The sequence below is a fragment of the Hemitrygon akajei genome, chromosome 14 (genome assembly GCF_048418815.1).
Source record: "Hemitrygon akajei chromosome 14, sHemAka1.3, whole genome shotgun sequence".
Classification (NCBI taxonomy): domain Eukaryota; kingdom Metazoa; phylum Chordata; class Chondrichthyes; order Myliobatiformes; family Dasyatidae; genus Hemitrygon; species Hemitrygon akajei.
In genome coordinates this window covers 6,890,226-6,908,985 of record NC_133137.1, presented here as the reverse complement: position 1 = coordinate 6,908,985, position 18,760 = coordinate 6,890,226, and the positions used below count along the sequence as shown (strand labels likewise).

The window sequence follows — 18,760 nt, the reverse complement described above, 5'->3', positions numbered from 1 at the left end:
AGTTTGAGCACATCCTTGAGGCTTTTCCTCTCCTTCTGGTAGTCTTCTCCCAAACATTGTTTGGAATAAGTGTCTATTTCACAAGTCAAGTGTTAGATAGGTGAATGACAGGACCAGGCCTGCATAGTGTCAGTGAACAACTAGAGTTTCAATGCTGTTCTTGTGGGCATACTCAATAAATCTAGAATAGTAACTATTAACAGGATTGATGAAAGGTCAACCAGAATGCAGAAGACAACAAAATTCAAATATAAATAAATAATGAGAACATGAGGTAATGAGATGGTCCTTGAAAGTGCGACTCTAGGTTCTGGGAACATTTCGATGATGGGGCAAGTGATGTTGAGTGTAGTTATCCCCTTTTTTATTCAAGAGCCCGATGGTTGAGGGGTAGTAACTGTTCTTGAACCTGATGGTTCACGTCCTGATGCTCTTGTACCTTCTACTTGATGGTAACAGTGAGAAGAGAGCATGACGGGTGATGGGGATCTCTGATGGATGCTGCTTCCCTATGACAGCATTTCATGTAGATGTGCTCAATGATGGGGTGGGGGGCTGCTTTACCTGTGACGTACTGGGCCAAATCCACTACTTTTGTAAAATTTTCCATTCATAGGCATTGATGTTTCCATACAAGGTTTGATGCAGCCAGTCAATGTACTCTCCACTACAGATCTATAGAAGTTTGTCAAAATTTAGATGTCATGCCAAATCTCTACAAACTCCTAACGAAGTAGGGGTGCTGACATGCTTTCTTCATAATTAGTTTTGCTAAAACAAGTGTATGGGACATTGGAAAAAATGTTGAATTTCCCCATGGGGATGAATAAAGTATCTATCTATCTATCTATCTATCTAATTGCACTTGTGTGCTGGGTCCAGGACAGATCCTCTGAAATAGTAACACCGAGGAATTTAAAGTTGCTAAAGCTTTCTGCCTCAGATCCTCCGATGAGAACTGGTTCATTGACCTCTGGTTTCCCTTTCCTGAAGACTATAATCAGTTCCTCGGTCTTGCTGACATTGAGTGAGAGGTTGCTGTTATGATACTTAACCTGATTTTCTTTGGAAGATTAGCGGAAACCAATCAGAAATGTCCTTTTCGTGTCCCAGTTTTGGAAATGATCAGCGTGGTCTCTGTTGCATGATTGAAGAAACCCTGTAAAACATAGTCTCAACATCTGATTGCAATTGTGCTGTAAACATTTGCTAGCTCACTTGAGCATCTAGTGGTGAAAATTGGTACTTCAGTAGCAACATAAATTAGCAGAAATCATTATTTTAAAGTAACTTTAAAGTTGAGTCATAAATCACAGAAACAGGACCTGTAGCCCACTATATACATGCTGACCTTTATGCCCATTTGCACTAATGGCATCTGCCTGCATTAGAACCATATCCTTTGATTTGCCTAGTTAAATGCCTCTCGATATAACTTCATCTCCTCTGATAGTATTTTCCAGATATAAAGCACTCCCTGTGAAGAACTTGCCTCATGGATTCCCTTTAAAACTTCTTGCTCTAAATTTCTAGTCTTTTTGTTGCTGTATCATAGGATACAATAACATTGACTCTAGGTTAATAAAAGAGAAAATCCTGTTGTTTTTTTTTTTTACTGCCACTTTCTACCTTTCTGTGGAGGTGCACCTATCATTACACCATTCAACATCCTTTCTTTGGTTGTGTCTTGTTCCATTAACCTAAACAATTCCTCACTCACTGCTGGACCCATTATTCTTCCATTACTCTGAAGCAGTGCCCTCACTGAGACTGCAGAGACCATCATTAACTCTTTATGACCCACTCCCGGCAATGAGGTCTACGGCAGAATTGATTGATAACAGATCCCACCCAGCTCTCAAACCTAACCTTTTCCTCCATGGGTACATTCTCCACTGACCTTCGCAGTGCAACAAATTGCTGGTGGGTTCCCACTCCTACTGTTGTACCCCAGGGTCCAGGACCAGCTCCTCTTCAAAGTTCAGTTCATACATGTTACCACGTACAACCCTGAGATTCTTTTTCCTCTGGGCATACTCAGCAATCCTATAGAATAGCAACTGTAAGCAGGATCAATGGAAAGAGCAAGAGCATAGAAGACAACAAGTTGTGCAAATGTAAATAAATAGCAATATATTACAAGAGCATGAAATAACAAGATAAATAGTCCTTAAAATGAGATCATTGGTTATGGGAACATCTCAATAGGTGAGTAGTTATCCTCTTTTGTTCAAAAGCTGCCGCATCCAGCTCCTTGTGCCTCCACTGAGGGGAATGGACTAAAGCCTCTCTCTCCCCCCCCCCCCCCACCCAATAGTTCAGCTTGCTAATAGCAGTTCATCTCAGATGGACCCAGCACCATTCTGGGGTGCTACCAGGCCCTCAGATGTAGGGTCCTTGGTGATAAACACTCCACTTCGCTCTTTGGCCAGGTTGAGTTTGATAGTGTCAATCTCTTAGAACAAGCAAGAGTTTATTTTGCACTTTATTTCGTATTGTCTTCAAAGCAAATAGAAAAATTCTAGTTATGCTCAATTTCCTTTCCAGGTTTTTGTAATTTCCCTTTCTCCTTGATCCAATGGGAACTTTGCATTCCTCTAAGTTCTGTAAATATTTCAACTCTTTTCACATTATTGTCGTCGACTATATCTAGGCATGAAGTCTCATTGGCAATCATCTGATATCTGTAATCTTCTCCCTAGCACATTGCATCAGTCTTTCCTCCCTTAAGGCACACTTTAAAAAATAATAAAATAAATGAATTACCTTGCTGAGAATCTTTTGCACTCTTTTTCCTGGCTGTTAATTTTTGTCTCATTGTGCACTGAAATGCCTTGGGACATTTTGCTGTGTCAAATGTACTCTATTAAAATCAAGTATTACTTCTAGCTAAGAAGGACTAGGAGCAAAAGTGAATACAAATCAAATTAGTTTTGTATAGAATCCAGATTCTTTTTCTTGATTAAAATAATATTTGGGAATTGGGGATTAGGTTGTGGAATAAAGTTAAGATGTCTTTATAAGTGGTACTGTTCCAATTCATTTTGTGTGAGGATACCATATGTGCCAGGTTAAAAGCCCAAGGAATGTGCAGAACTTGGTCTACTAACTATGTATTAGTTTTCTTTTAAGGTTGAAAGAAATAAGATTTGTCAATAATTCTGCTGCTAAATCACTCATGGTCTACTTATTTGCAGTCTAGTTTTCACTTAAATCTTCATGTACCAGTGTAGGTTGGTTTATCACTGTGAAATCAGGGAAGGTAGTTCTGCATACCAATATCAAGGTACAACTCAATTCTATTCAATGTCTTTTCTACTTTTCAGCATCATTACTGTCAACAATTCTGGACCCTTTCTTAAGCAGCAAGCAGAAACTGGTGATGATGAAGGTAATTGAGCATTGCAATTATCAGTTTGTTTTTCTGGACTAAAAGCCTTCTGTTAATATAACTTTTCATTCCATCATAAACCTGTCTTAAATATGCACATTTCTTGTACATCAGTTTTAAATCTGGAAATGTTATTAGAAGTGTATTTCAGTGTGAAGAAATATTTTTAAAAATCTGTGTGCAGGTAGAATTTAGCAGATAGCTACTTTTATTTTGTCCAACAATTCCATCCCTTTGACCAGGTGTGACGAGGATGAGTTGATAAGTGGTCATTATCAGCCATAACCACTTCCAGCAAGTGAACTCAACTGCTGAGCCTTAATGTTCAATGGCATTACCACTGTCAGGTCCCACACCATCAATGCTCTGCTAATGAAATGCCATAGCCACAAGAATAGGTCAGAGAATGTACATCTGCAGGACATGATGCATCCTGACATCTTGAGACCTTTTTCCACAATTTACAATTCAGAAGCCTGATGGAATATTCTGTTTGCTTGCAAAAATATAACACCAGCAACTTGAGAAGATCAACAGCATCCACAATACAGGTATCTGCTTGGTTGGCTCCCAATAAACCACGCGAAGCATTTATTCCTTCTACCCATGGCACACAGTGACGTCAGTGTATGCCATATACAAAAAAAAAGTTATTCACTGGGTTACTTTGACAGTGTCTGCCAAATCTGTGACCTGGGATAGCAAGAAAGATAAAGACAGTACACCACCATGTTTGGGTTTTCTTCCAAGTGGCACACCACATTGACTTGAAAGTCTATTGCTAGGTCTAAGTTTAGAAGCACCTTCAATTTTAAACCAGCAGTTCAAGGGGATGGCTCACCACCACCTCCTCAAGGGCAATTAGGGTTTAGGAACGACTGCTGATTTTGCAAGCAATGCCAGTATCTCGGCAATGAATTTTTAGAAAAGAATGAAGGTAGAATAAATGGGCATCCTTTTCAAGGTTGGATCAATTCTTTTAGGATTATTTTATTTGTTATATTTACTGTCTTGGGTGGTGAGGGGTGGGTGTGTTATGACCTAGCAGAGGAAAGTACAGCGGTCAGTTCTCAGCCACCGAGTCTGACACTGTAACATAAAAGGGAAGTGGGAGAAGAGGTGAGCTGTGGCGATAAAGGATTTGTTACTTACAGCAGCAGAAAAGGGGTTCTGTGGATGAGAATGAGGTTTCCAGATGGTGTGTTGCCTCCTGGGTGTCAGGGTCAAGGACATCTCTGATCAAGTCCTCACATTCTTAAGTGGGAGGGTGAACAGCCAGAGATCGCGGTCCATTTAGGTACCAGTGACGTGGGTAGGAAGAGTGAAGAAGCTCTGCATGGGCAGTTCAGGGAGGTAGGTGCTAAAATAAAGGTCAGGACCTCCAGTGTTGTATTCTCAGGATTACTACCCATTAGTGAAGCCAGAAATGGGATGATAGTACAGTTGAACACATGGCTAGGTGTTGGAGAGAGGGCGTCAGATTTTTGGATCATTTGAGCTCTTTCAGGGAAGGTGGAACCTGTACAGAAGGGACGGTTTGCACCTGAACTGGAAGGGGACTAATCCTAGTAGGAAGGTTTGCGAGTGCTGTATGGGGGAGGGGGGTTAAACTAGATTTGCAGGGTGACGGGAGCTGGAGTGCCAGAACAGATGGTGGAGACAGATGATGTTAAGGCCTCGGACAAAGTCAGGAATCAAAAGGTTGCTCATGGTGTGATTTTAATATTCTGAGCTGCATTATATTTCAATGCAAGAAGTAGTGTGGGAAAGGCAGGTGAGCCCAGGACTTGGATCAACACATGGAATTACGATATTGTAGTCAGTAGTGAGTCTTGGTTGGAGGAGGGGCAGAACTGGCAGCTCAACGGGTTCCATTGACTTGGGCGCAACAGAGTGGAAGGGATTAAAGGAAGAGTGGTGTTACTAGTTGAGGAAAAGTCACTGCAGTACTCAGTCAGGACAAACTGGCGAACTCATCTAATGAGGCATTATGGCTGGAACTAGGGAATAAGAAACGTATATCCATGTTAATGGGGCTATATTACAGAACGCCCAATGAGCCGAGGGATTTGGAGGAACAAATCTGTAGACAGCAAACTGCTGCAAGAAATGTGGTTGTCATCTTGGATGAGTTTAACTTTTCTCATATGACTGGGACTCCCATACTGTAAAAGGACTCGATGGGATAGAGTTTGCCAAATTCAGGAAAGTTTCCTGAATCAGTATGTAGAAGTCCCTACTACAAGAGAGTGTGAGATGCTTGATCTGCCATTGGGGCAGGTGACAGAAGTTTGTATAGGGGACACTTTGCATCTAGTAACCAAAATGCCATTAGTTTCAAAGTAAACATGCAAAAAGATGGTTCTGGTCCACGGGTTGAGATTCTAAATTGCAGAAAGGCCAATTTAGATGGTATTACCAAGGATACCATCCTGTGTGGATTAGGACAGGCTGTTTTCTGGCAAAGATGTACTTGGTAAGTGGGAAGCCTTCGAAAGTGAAATTTTGAGTGTAGAAAGCTTGTATACACCTGTCAGAATAAAAGGTAGAGATAATAGGTTTGTGGAACCCTGTTTAAGAAAAAAGGTGTGTAGTAGGTATAGGCAGTTTGGAACAAACGAAATACGTATGGAGTATATGAAATGCAAGGGAACAATTAAGGAAATCAGGAGGGCTAAAAGAAGGCACTAAGTTGCCCTAGCAGACAAGGTGAAGGAACATCCTAAGGGATTCTACAAAGATGTTACGAACAAAAGAATTGCGAAGGATAAAATTGGCCCTCTGGAAGATCAGAATGGTAATCCATGTGTGGAGCCAAAAGAGATGGGGTGATTTTTTTTTTGTATCTGTGTTTACTTGGAAGGCAGGCTCAGTCTATACAAAGCAGCGTTGACTTCATGGACCCCATTCAGAATACAGAGGAGGAGCTGTTTGCTGTTTTGAAGCAAATTAAGGTGGACAAATCCCCAGCGCTGATGAGGTGTTCTCTCAGGCCCAGTGGGAAGCAAGTGCAGAAATTGAAGGGGCCCTAGCAAAGATATTTAAATCATCCTTTGTGATAGCTGATGTACCGGAAGATTGGAGGATGGCTAATGTTATTCTGCTGTTTAAGAAATGCTCTTAAAAATAAGCCAGGAAAGTAAAGGCAGGTGAGCCTGACATTTGAAGGTATTTTAAGGGACTGGATATGAGTAATTGGATAGACATGGACTGATTAAGGATAGTCAGCATGGCTTTGTTTGTGGTAGGTTGTGTCTAACCAGTCTTGGGGTTTTTCAAGGAAGTTACCAGGAAAGTTGAAGGCGAGGCAGTGGATGTTGTCTATATGGACTTTAACAAGGCGTTTGACAAGGTCCTACATGGGACATTGGTCGAGAAGGTTCAGTTGCTTGGCATTCAAGATGAAGTAAATTGGATTAGACATTTGCTTTGTGGGAGAAGCCAGAGAGTGATTGTAGATTTTGATATGCCTCTGACTGGAGGTCTGTGACTAGTGGAGTGCCTCGGAGATCGATGATCTTTGTGATCAGTGATCTGGATGATAATGTGATTATTGGGATCAGCAAGTTTGCTGTGACACCACGATTAGGGGTATAGTTGACAGCAAGGAAGGCTATCAGAGCTTGCAGCTGGAACCGGACCAGCTGAAAAATGCCAGATGGAATTTAATGTAGATAAGTGTGAGGTGTTGCACTTTGGTAGGACCAACTAGGGTAGGCTTGCACAGTGAACGGCAGGGCACTGAGGAGTGCGGTAGAACAAAGGGATCTGGGGATACAGGTCCATGATTCACTGAAGTGGTGTCATAAAGAAAGCTATTGGCCTTCATGAATCAATTTATTGAGTACAGGAGTTGGGATGTTATGTTGACTTTGTGTAAGATGCCGGTGAGGCCTTATTTGGAGTATTGTGTGTGCTCTTTTGGTCACCTACCTACAGAAGATGTAAATAAGGTTGAAGGAGTACAGAGAAAATTTACAAGGATGTTGCCAGGACTGGAGGACCTGAGTTATGAAGAAAGATTGAATAGGGTTAGGACTTTTTCCTTGGAACATAAAAGATTGAGGGCAGATTTGATAGAGCTAGAAGTTTTAAGGGGAACATGAGGGGAAACCACTTAGAAGGTCAGGAGTGTAGAACGAGCTGCCAGTGCAAGTAGTGCATGCAAGCTCGAACTCAATGTTTAAGAGAAATCTGGGTAAGTGCATGAATGGTAGGGGTATGGAGGGTTACAGTCCCACTAGGTCAATGGGTGCAGGCAGTTTAAATGGTTTGACGTAGGATAGATGGACCAGAGGGCTTGTTACTGTGATGTATTTTTCTATGACTCAGTGATCCTATATAATTTGAAGCATTTCATTTTAAGAATGTTTCTCAGGTTTTCGATTGTTTTCCACATCTGTACCTGAGGAGCGCAAGAAATTCAAACCCTCATCTCCAGTTAAGTGGAAGCCCCCACCTAGTTCAAGGTAATACTTCATATTTTTTAAACTGAATATAATATTGGTTACCTGGCAAATAAATTAATAAGATGGAATATTCATGCTAGATATTAGGTGTGCATGATTAATACTCCTTTCTGACAAAGATATAAATGAAAGGATTCATTGCAAAGTCATTTAAACAGGAGTTTGAGATACTTAGTTGGGCCACTGACATATATTCAAGTTTCTCAAGACCTTTGGGGAATGCAGAGGGGGAGAGGGTCTTGAATTATAATTGAAATTCAAGACAAACATTTAGAAAATGGATTATTGGGTATGGACACTGAACTGAAGGAACTGTTTCCACATGACTTCAGGTTGAAGAATTGCTCCTTTGTTGCTGTTTAAATGTCAGTTTTGATTGTGGAGATGGGTGTTAACTTTGATTTGTTTAATTCTTGAAGTAGGAATGCTGCTAAAGAACATGATTAACAATGCTTTTGCTAGAATGAAGCATTTGTTCTGCCAATAATGACCTATTAAATTGAAGAATAACATTATATTGCATCGATTCTAGTGACAATACTAGGGGGCAATATAGTGTGTACTGCACCCAGGTGGGCAGCCTATGGAGCTGGGATACCATTTTTCTCTTCATTGTAAAAAGCTAAAATTGGTGGCTTGATCTATATATAGATTAATTCAGTATGTGTATTTGAATTGTGTCGTATCAGCCAGTGGCACAATTAAGGTCATTCCATCTGTTTCCGCATTTGCTTCCGTTTTAATTGGTTAGAACTCAATATATTTTTTTAAAAAAGCTTTCTTCTCAGTACACGTAATTCTCAACTCATTCCAGCTAGGTAGTGTACAGTCTGATGGCATGAACATATTGAATTCTCCTATTTCAGGAAACCTGCTCTTCCTCTGTTCCATTCTTTCTCCTTTTGATCTTCCCAGGTCATCTGGCACACCACTTCTTTCAGACTCCCATCACCCACCAATTCTCCCCACCCACTGTTCCATCCATCCTTAGTTTCATGCTCCACACTCCTTGGCCATCAGCTTTTATCATCAACAGTCCTCTGCCTTCCCTATCCCCTCTTGGTCCCGGTCACCATTTCCATCCTTTGCTCACCTTCCTGACTCCAGTAATCAATCAGCACCTCACCTGGATCCACCTGTTTTTGCCAGTACTTTCCCCACATCTCTCCCTCACCGCTTTCTACTGGCTGTCTCCCTTCTACTCTGTGCAGATGAAGGGTCTTAACCCAAAATATCACCTGACCATTTCCTGTAAGATGCTAGCTGAGATCCTCTTAACAGCTTTTTTTTTGGCTCCAGATTCTAGTATTGGTGGTCTCCTATGTCTGCATATGATTAATAGTGTAGACACTAAATGATTAAAACCTTTTCCTTCACACAGCAACCACTTCATCTTTCGGATTCAGCTTTCCAAACCTGACTTTTTCATGAAAAATACATATTAAAATTTTTTAAAGCCAGGGTGAAATGCTGACCGTTACAAGTATATTAGCAAATAGGACCTTGTGGAGTGAATTAAAATTGTATGAGAATCTTGTTTTCATAGCATGTTTGCTTAAGTATTTTTTTTCCTGTGTAAGATTGTGTCCTAAAGCGTAAACTAAGCACTGTGAAACCTCTGGAGGTTTCATTAATACTTGTGAAGCAAGGTAGATAAATCCAAGCAGCACATTAATACATCAGGAGAATCAGTCACTTTGTAAATATATGGTCCACATTCAATCCTGCACAAAGTGACAGATAATAAGAGCAGCATGTTAGCTTGAAGTTACCCTGTGAGAATAATTAAAATCAATTCGGTTAAATCATAATTATAATTGAGGTGTAATGTGCAAATGCATCATTGTGACTTGAAAGGAAGAAGTGGCTTAACAGCAAAGATTTTGATCCTGTAATGTTTACTTTCATAATTATGTGCCTTTGCATACTGATTGACAGTATATCCTTTTTAATAAGTTCCCATCATACTACAGAAAAACAATAACTTAATGAGATGTGTATGCTAATACAGACTTGGCTTTCAGCAGTCCTCACCTCTGCCAAGTTAACCAGTTGGGACCTTCTTGCTTATGTACCTCTGAGCTTTTTCCAGTGCTTCTATCAGTTATCAGTCAGCATGGCTCTGAGTGGACTTACCCAGGGTCTATTTTGAAAGGCAATCTCAAAGTAATTTTCTCAGGCAGTCCGTCAACTTGCTTTTATTCCATTTCTGTGGAATGCGATGGTAACTGACTATGCTAATATCAGAATGTCAGGCTCTCCAGTTGTGTAGCAGGAAGCTCTTGATAGTTTGGTTTAGGAGGTGATGTGTTCCTTCCGCCATTTACAATGGGCTTCTGCCTGTTCAGCAGCACACAGGTTCTCAGTGGTATACTAAGTGGAGCAGGCTTGATGGGTCAAAAAGCCTAATCCTACTCTTTTTATCTTGTGTCTAACTATCCCTAATGAAGGGTGTTGACCTGGCATGTTGACATTATTCTCATCCATAGATGCTGCCTGATGAGTTCTTCCAGAATAGCACAAAATGCCGGATTTCCAATATCTGCTGAGTCTCTTGTGTTCTAAATGTTCCTCCTCCATTTTTGTGTGGCCATGGGTTAGGTATTACCATGAGTCAGTGGGGCTATATCCTTCTGCAAGATGGCTTTGAGAACATCCATGGATATTTTTCCTGTCTAGCTGACAATCTCTTGCTCTAACAGAGCCTTGAAGAGTGTCCATTTTGAAAATCTGATGTGGAGCATGTGAATATTACGGTCTACACATTGGCAGTAACTGAATTGTAATTGGGGCTTTGATGCCAGAGATGCTGACCTTGGGCGGATGCTGGCTGTGGCTCCCTTAACCTGCTGGTGGATTTGCAGAATATTGTGATAACAGAATTGGTGGTATCTCTCCATTGCGCTGAGGTGCTTGTTGTATGATATTTATTTCTCAGACGCTTACAGGAGGGTAGGAATCATAAGTGCCTGGTAGACCAAAAGTTCTGTGTTTGATATCTTGCACCACACGTTTGTGTGGCAGAAAGCTTGTCTGATGCACTAGGTGAATTTCGTCATTGATAGGCATTGTTGTTGTGAAGGGGTTCCCAAGATATAGGAAATGGTCCATATTTTGCAGGGTTTCGCTCTAGATTTTTTTATTGTCAGAGGATGGTGTCCTTTTAGGTGGGGTATCTGGACAGTGTTGGCCTTCCAGAGTTAGGAAATGACTGCAAGCAAATTCTGCTGGCTGGCACATTCCAAGGTGCAGGACTATGTGCTAAGGGATGCACTGAAGCTCAGTAGTAGTAGCAGAGACTTTGCAGTGACTACACTTGAGTACTGAGGGGTATGTCTTGTATAATGGCTTCTTCATTGCTTCAAAGGTTTTTTGTGTAAGGTGGAAGTATGATTACTCTAGATCAGCCTTTCTCAACCTTCTTGCCCTGGAGGAACCCTTGAAATAATGTTCAGGTCTCAGGGAACCCCTGTGTTTTTAAAAAAATAAATAAATTATTATATCTGCTGCTCATGATACATTAGCATGATCAGTAAGTTGTAGATACAATAGAGGCAGTCCCCGGGTTACGGTCGAGTTCCGTTCCTGAGTTCATCTTTAAGTTGGATTTGTACGTAAGCCGGAACAAGTACCGTAGATTTCGCACTACAGAGCGCACCGGATTAAAAGCCGCTGGCTGTAATTTTAGAAAGAAAATCAATTTTGTACTTGTACAGGCTGCACCGGATTTTAGGCCACAGGAGTCCCACGTTGTAATATGAGATATTTACACAGAAAGATATTACACGTGAGGATTTTTTAACTTTTAATTAAATCCATATGGTAACAAACAAATACATATTGCAAATGCTTTTTTTCGAACCGTGCCTGTAATACGGCTACTTTTAAATATACATACGTATCGGTAACACACAAATTACGTTGCGTATACTTTTTTATTGAACAGTGCACGAACAACATTCCAATATCTCCTAGCGACTGGTAAAAATATATATACTGCAGCCTACCAGGAAAAGTTATTGATCGCCTTTAACTTAAAAGCAGCGTTTTCGATCGGGTCTAATGCCGCTCGCCCCCACCTTCCCGATAATCGCAAACCGGTATTTCGCACAAGACGCGGCGAAACCGGATGTGACGTCTAGCATTCCGGGCTGTAGTACAGAAAACATACTAACAAATGAATTACTAAGCGAAAATATTATAAACTAAATAACTGCCATAAAGGCAGCACAATGCTTTTCTTCGAGTGTTTTCCATGTTGATGAGGGTGAGTACAAATGACTGATTTACAATAATTTAATTGTGAAAGTGCGCTTGATTTATCGTACAATTTCATTGGACCTCTGTGAACTACTCATCAATTTTATTGGTCTACTGTTACGAGGCAAAATGTTTACGAGGCGGCATGAAAAAAAACCATGTATTAGCCGCACCGTAGTAAAGGCCGCAGTGTTCAAAGCTGTTCAAAATGTGGGAAAAAAGTAGCGGCTTAAAATCCGGAATCTACGGTACATTAGGTATTAGTTATTGTCAGTTAGTCAAACGTTTGTCTTAGTATATAGTATATATTTTACCTTTCTATGCATATAAAACACTTAAGAAACGTATGTATTCCAATAATTAAACCACTGCGTTGCTTAGTAATAATTGTAGCTTTCATCGGGGCAGGGCCTTTCACATGCTCCATTATTCTCGCTTTATCCTTTAAAATTGTTCTGATCGTTGACCAACTGTAGCCTAATGCTTTTCCAATAAATGACGACTTTTCACCTCTTTCCTAACACTTTATTTCCACTTTATTTTCAATCGTGATCACTTCCCGTCAATGGAACAGAAACATGGTGGGCAGCGGGTCCCGAGCTCCACTGAGTCCTAAGGACCACCGCACTGAATTCCCCGGGTCCTAAAGTGACAAGTGGGGGCTGTGCTGGGTTTGGGTATTTGATCTTCCACAATATTCCACGTGGGAATTTAAACTGGAGGTGGCAGTGTGGAGGGGTTCTCGAGCCCGGCGCTGATCTCACTGCGTCACCAGTGGACCGGAAAAGGGGGTGGAGTCAGGGTGAACCTTGCTAAGAAAAATTTAAGCCAAATACAAAGTTACACACTCAACACAGCATCATGATCCGACTTAAAATGGCGGACGGCGTCGCAATCTGACTTAAAATGGCGGACGGTGTTCTCCTTCCTCGGTTTGTAAGTATGAGTTGTCCGTAAATCGGATGTTCGTAACTCGAGGAATACCTGTAATCCAAAAATAATTGTCAATGCTCTTTTGAGTAAAGAATGGAATTTTAGCCAATCTTTCTTGAAAAAAGGTAGTTAAGCTTAGCTTATCTTTCTTAAACTTAATCTTTTTCTCTTTCTCTTTCATAAATTCTAAAAACTTGTAAGGCAAGTGTAATAAATTTTCTGTTAAGTAACTGGCTTAAGCCAAAATGGATTTAGTTTTTCTAAAGGTAAGCTGGTAGATAAATGTGTAAATGAAGGTTGTAAATTGATTTTAACAAATGCTATTTACACCGTGAAATTTTATTGAGAATGTTGAATAGTAAAGTTACTGAATGCCATAAGCCAAAGCAATGCAGTTCCTCCAAAACGGACCTTTTGTTTCCAGATATGAAGACAAAACATTAAATATATCTTGGCCTTTGCATGTTTTGGGCAGCTCTTTGCAACAGAAAAGGACTTCTTGAATTTCACTAAAATCTACAAATCTCACAAATGCTTCAACGTAAATGATTTTATCAATAAATGTCGACCTATCACCCTGGATAGAGAAGCTGTTGGTTTTTAGTTTATCTCACAAAACCTCTTCAGCATCATGTCATGTGTCATCAATACATTAACTTATTGTACTTTTGAGAGTGAAAACTTTTCAATTTCTTGTCCTACATTTTACCCACTATAATTTTATATACTAGCATTATTAAATTCTCTCCACTGTGACTTTTCCTGTTCTGGATAATAAGTTCAGCCACTAAATAACTTGCTTCCTGAATCTTTTTACTGACTGTGACTTCATTAACAAAAGCTTCACTCTGTTTGTTTTGAGATTCCAAAGGTCATTTAAAATAATCAGCAATTTTACGTGTCATATGGCTGTGATTTGTAGTTAAGTGTCTTTTCAATTTTGCTGGAACTATTACTGCATTTGTAAGCTGTTTAGCACATTGGATAGGACAACTTGGATCACCAGTCCATGTAAAACCCATTGATAAGTAGCTTTTATTGTAAAGACTTTTTTTGTCTGTTGTTGTACTAGTGCAGTGAAATGACTCAGAAGATTGGACCGTCAGACATTTCTGTGAAACACGAGTTAATAAAATATAAAAAAGAGTGCCACAATAAATGTGTAACTAAATGAGAAAACCACAAAAATTACGAAAACTTAACACAAGTTACTTCCGACCAATACAATTCATTTTTGCAACATTTACAACAACAGCAAAGCGGCAGGCCAGCAGCTGAATCGCGGCATGTAAAAATTCCTTTAGAATGAAAATTTCCCTCCAATTTTCTACTGCGCTTGTTCAGTTTGTTTACTCCCATTAGCCAGTTGGAAGTGTGTAAGGGGAAATTAGGGAAATGATTCAGGAGGGAGAGGCTGACATCACAGCCCAAGCTGGGAGAGTCCATTCAATGCTCAGAAATACTTCAATCTCCTGGTCAGCTCTTCATCCTCCCCTCCGTGCAATATAGAGCTAATCAATTATCAATGGCCTCCTCTATTTCTCATTTCAAAATTGAGAATGAACTCAGTCAAATGAACATGGTTCTACCGTGCACTACCTTACTGGGTTGGAAGACCTCTAACATAATTGCTAACAGGGCTGTTCGATCAATGCCCACCACTGAGTGCTAGCATTGTGTGTTGCGCAAAGTTCAAAAAAACAGTTTTTAAAATCACAATCTCTCTCAGAACCCCTAGCAACCTTTTGTGAAATCCTAGGGTTAATAATAACACAGCGATTATGGTAATATGTTGCCAAACCTTGGTCATCACTCAATCTCAATCCTGAAACTCCATACTCTATTACACTGAGGTAGAACTTTGACCAGAAAAATTGCAGAAGTCCAAGAATGCAGCTTATTACTCTCTTGTGGGGAAATTGGAGATGGGCAACAAATTCTGGCCTTAAGAATAACTCCCAAATCCTAAAAAAAAATTTTCATTTTCATTAAAACAAATAGTGAGTGGCCTCATGAATAATCTCCTTGTTTGAGTTGATCTTACTAATAATTAGACTTGTGCGTTCTCCACAGGCTCCTGGAAATGTAAATAATGTTATTTTTGTCAACAGTAACTTTAAGTTCATTCAAAATATCTATTTATAAAATTGATCAGTTTTTTAATTTGCTGTTGGATTTTCATTACCATATGCTTCGCTAAAGATTCCTAATAAGTATTCTATGAACAATGTAATGTTTTGGCAGTAGATGAATGAAAGACGGCAGTAAATCTGAAGGTTCAGATAGAAGGAATAAAATTGGAACGTTTTATCTGTCACTGTAAGGTGATGTCTCCTTACTGTGCACATCAAGTTCTGTTATTCTGTTTGGTGCCCAGTTTTGCTTAATGTTTTGAAACGAAGAACTGAGTGGTAGCAATAGCAATTAAAACAGATGTTGCTTTGCTACAGAAGCATCAGTAATAGAACCTTAACAGTTTTTACTTTGGCTCCTACTTTCTTCAGACTCTAGAGGTAGCCATGGGCACCCACATGGGTCCTGGCTATGCAGGTCCCCATGGCTACCTCACTGACTGCATAGAACAGTTCCTGTTCCAAGCCTTTCCCAGTAATGCTTCCCAACTCTTCCACTGTAACGTTGTGGATTGCATTGTTGCTGCTTTATGCACCCATACTGAGTTCATCAGTTTCATCAGCTTTGCCTCTAACCTCCACCCTGCCTTTAGATTCACCTGGTCTATTTCAAATACTTCCCTCCACTTTCTCAATCACTCTGTCTCTATCTCTGGAGATGCTGTCAACCAACATCCTTGATAAATCTACTGATTGTAATGATTATCTTGACTCTATCTCTTCCTGCCCTGTCTCCTGTAAAACTACCATTCCCTTTTCTCAGTTTCTTTGCCTCAGCTGCATCTACTCCCAGGATGTGTCTTTCCTTTCCAGGACATCAGATGTTTTAAAGAATGGGGTTTCCCTTCCTCCACTATGATGCTGCTCTCTCTTTGCCAAACATCCATGCTCAACCCATCTTCCCACTGCCTTAACAATGATGGAGTTCCTCTTGTACTTTCCTCCCACCCCATGAACCTCCACATCCAATACATCTTCCTCCGCAACTTCCAAAGGTATCCTACCACTAAAGTGTTTACTTTTCCCTTCTTTCCCCCCCCCCCCCACAACACTGCTTTCAGCAGTGACCACTCTTTCTGTGATTATCTTGTCCATTCGTACCTCCCCCACTAATATCCCTCCTGGCACTTAAGCTCCTCCCTCGCCTCAATTCAGAGACCCAAACAGTTCTTCCAAGTGTGACAACACTTCACCTGCTAAACTTTGCTAATCTGCTGAGATAGTCTATTGAGTCTGGTGCACCCAGTGTGGAGGCCTCTACATTGTTGAGATACATTTTGAGTTGGGGGTGGGGGCTGCTTCATCAAACACTTCCGCTCAATCTGCCAGAAGTGGAACTTCCTGGTGGCCAAACATTTTAATTGCAGTTCCTGTTGTCAGTCTGGGCAGCATCTATGGAAAAGAGTACAGTCGATGTTTTGGGCCGAGATCCTTCAGCAGGGCTGCCTTTAGCTTTTTCCAATTGTCCTAGAGTTTCTATTTGTGTCTTGGTGTACATTTTGTTTATTAATGCTTCAATAAAGTGGCTTGGGGCTTTTTGTTTCCTGCTTTAGAAGTGACATAGAAGCTTTTTGTGCATCCGCTGAAACTAGCTGCATTGGGAGTTCGTCACACATAGGTGGCAATATTCACTGCAGTTGCAACCATTGCCATTTCTAGTTTCTGACCAATGTTTGCTTTCACAGTGAAAATGCTGTATAGGTTTTCAGAGTAAGAACTATGTTAATGATGTAATTACATTGAGGGCAGTGGCATGATGGCTTCCAGTCTGATACAGTAAATCACAGATTCAAACCAGGTGTGAGTGTTTGTGATAGCACCGTGATTGAAATTTATCTGGGTCTTTGTGCATAGTGCTTGCAATCGAAATAATGATATAGTACATTAAACTGCTGATGTGTGCAGATCAAAACAAAGTCTTCCTGTTGCTTCTCAGCTGAAGTAACCGCACTAATTGAACAATGCTGTTTTGAAGAAGCAGAAGGAAGTGGCTTTCTGAAATACAGTGGATTCTGGTTAAATAGGCCATTGGTTAATCAGAACAACTGCTTATTTGGGACAACTCTTAAAGAACAAAAAGTAATTGAGAAAATAACTGGGATTCTTTGTTTATTTAGGGCATTAATTGCGTGCACTTGTGTAGCTGTTGTACACTATATTGTGCTTAGAGTGAATAGTTTTTGAATTGATTCTGCTTAAAGCAAATATACAGGCCCCCTCCTGGTTACAAAGCCTAACTTATGGATTGCCCTACTTACAAACAAGCTCACTCATGAGGTTTCAACTTTACAAAAATAAATAACTTGAGTTTTTAAGTGATTTTTGAAGTGGGCTAATCTTCCCAAACCTTGTAGCAGAATTTCAGAAATGAGCGTGAGGGGAATTGGGTGATTTGTCTGTCAATTGTGCAGCTCTCTGCTACAGAGGCAGTATGAATGGGAATTTCCTCAGTGGGAATGAGTGGCTAGAGCAGCTGTGTTGGTGGTTTGGAGTTCTGTGTGAGAATAGATTTGCAGGTGGTATTTTTAAGGGTCTAGCGGACTATTGGAAGACCAGCAGGATGGGTCTGTGAATTACTGGAGTACTGCAGACATCTTCTACCAGGTGGCAACGGTCTCTCCCCATCTCCTCCACAACAACTCAGGATTGCTCACTGTCAGTCAGATAGAACCTTCCACATGTGCTCTCTATATACCCAGAATATTTGAAACTGTACACCAGGCAGCTATTCAGTGGGGAAAGCACCTGCAGTTTCTAAACTAACCAATCACGATGGAAGCGACTTTTGACAATCGGAGTAATCTATGCCCCCCCCCCCCCCCCACAGGACATTCCACCCCTTGAAAGCTGCAAATGTGTTGAGCCAACCTTCAGACTAGTATGACTTTCATGAACTCCCAAGTAAGCTACATATAAAGCAAAAAGTAAAATACCCAGTACTATAAAGAAGACTTATACAGCCAGATTTGGGAACAGCTTCTTTCCAACTGTGATAAGACTGCTGAACAGATCCTGACCCGGATCTGGATCGTACCTTCTAAATATCCGGACCTGACTTGCACTACCTTACTTTCCCTTTTCTGTTTATTTATGATTTATAATTTACATTTTTATTATATTTACTATTGATTTGTACAGGGAGCACGAAGCACAGAATTAAATATCGCTGTGATGATTGTACACTCTAGTATCAATTGTTTGGCGACAATAAAGTAATCAGGTATATCCCAACAGTCACCCCGAGTCCACCTTTCTCCTTGTGCCCCAAAGGCCACCAGCCCCACCCAAGGCTATAATGGCCAATGAGCTGCTTCTCTTCCCTCTTTCCCCCCCCCCCCCACTTAATCTGCTACACTAACTCTGAGATGTGAGCAAACAGGTGAGTGTTTTTTTTACCTGACCCGTCAGGAATGTAGGTGCAGCGTTCTTGAACAATAACGGTATAAATGACACCTTCCTTTGTGAGCAAGTAATCTAAGGTCATTGAAGTCAGTTCTCGGGACAGTCTGCCTGCATCATGCTGAGAAAGGCTATCACTCAAAGCCTTCTTTCCTTTTGTAATAGCGCTGTTAGTG

At 40.6% G+C, this 18,760-nt stretch overlaps 1 protein-coding gene across 3 annotated transcripts in view; it reads left to right on the top strand.

The window, feature by feature from the left end:
- The window catches only part of c14h12orf43 (chromosome 14 C12orf43 homolog), a 41,848-nt gene that overhangs the window by 13,225 nt on the left and 9,863 nt on the right, over positions 1-18,760 (top strand). For 2 of the 3 annotated variants that reach the window (XM_073065433.1, XM_073065431.1), the window contains 2 exons: positions 3,327-3,391; positions 7,758-7,860. In XM_073065433.1, the coding sequence (XP_072921534.1) occupies positions 3,327-3,391; positions 7,758-7,860 (168 nt within the window). The remainder of the gene's footprint in view (positions 1-3,326; positions 3,392-7,757; positions 7,861-18,760) is intronic. The other variant, XM_073065432.1, reaches the window with a different exon arrangement.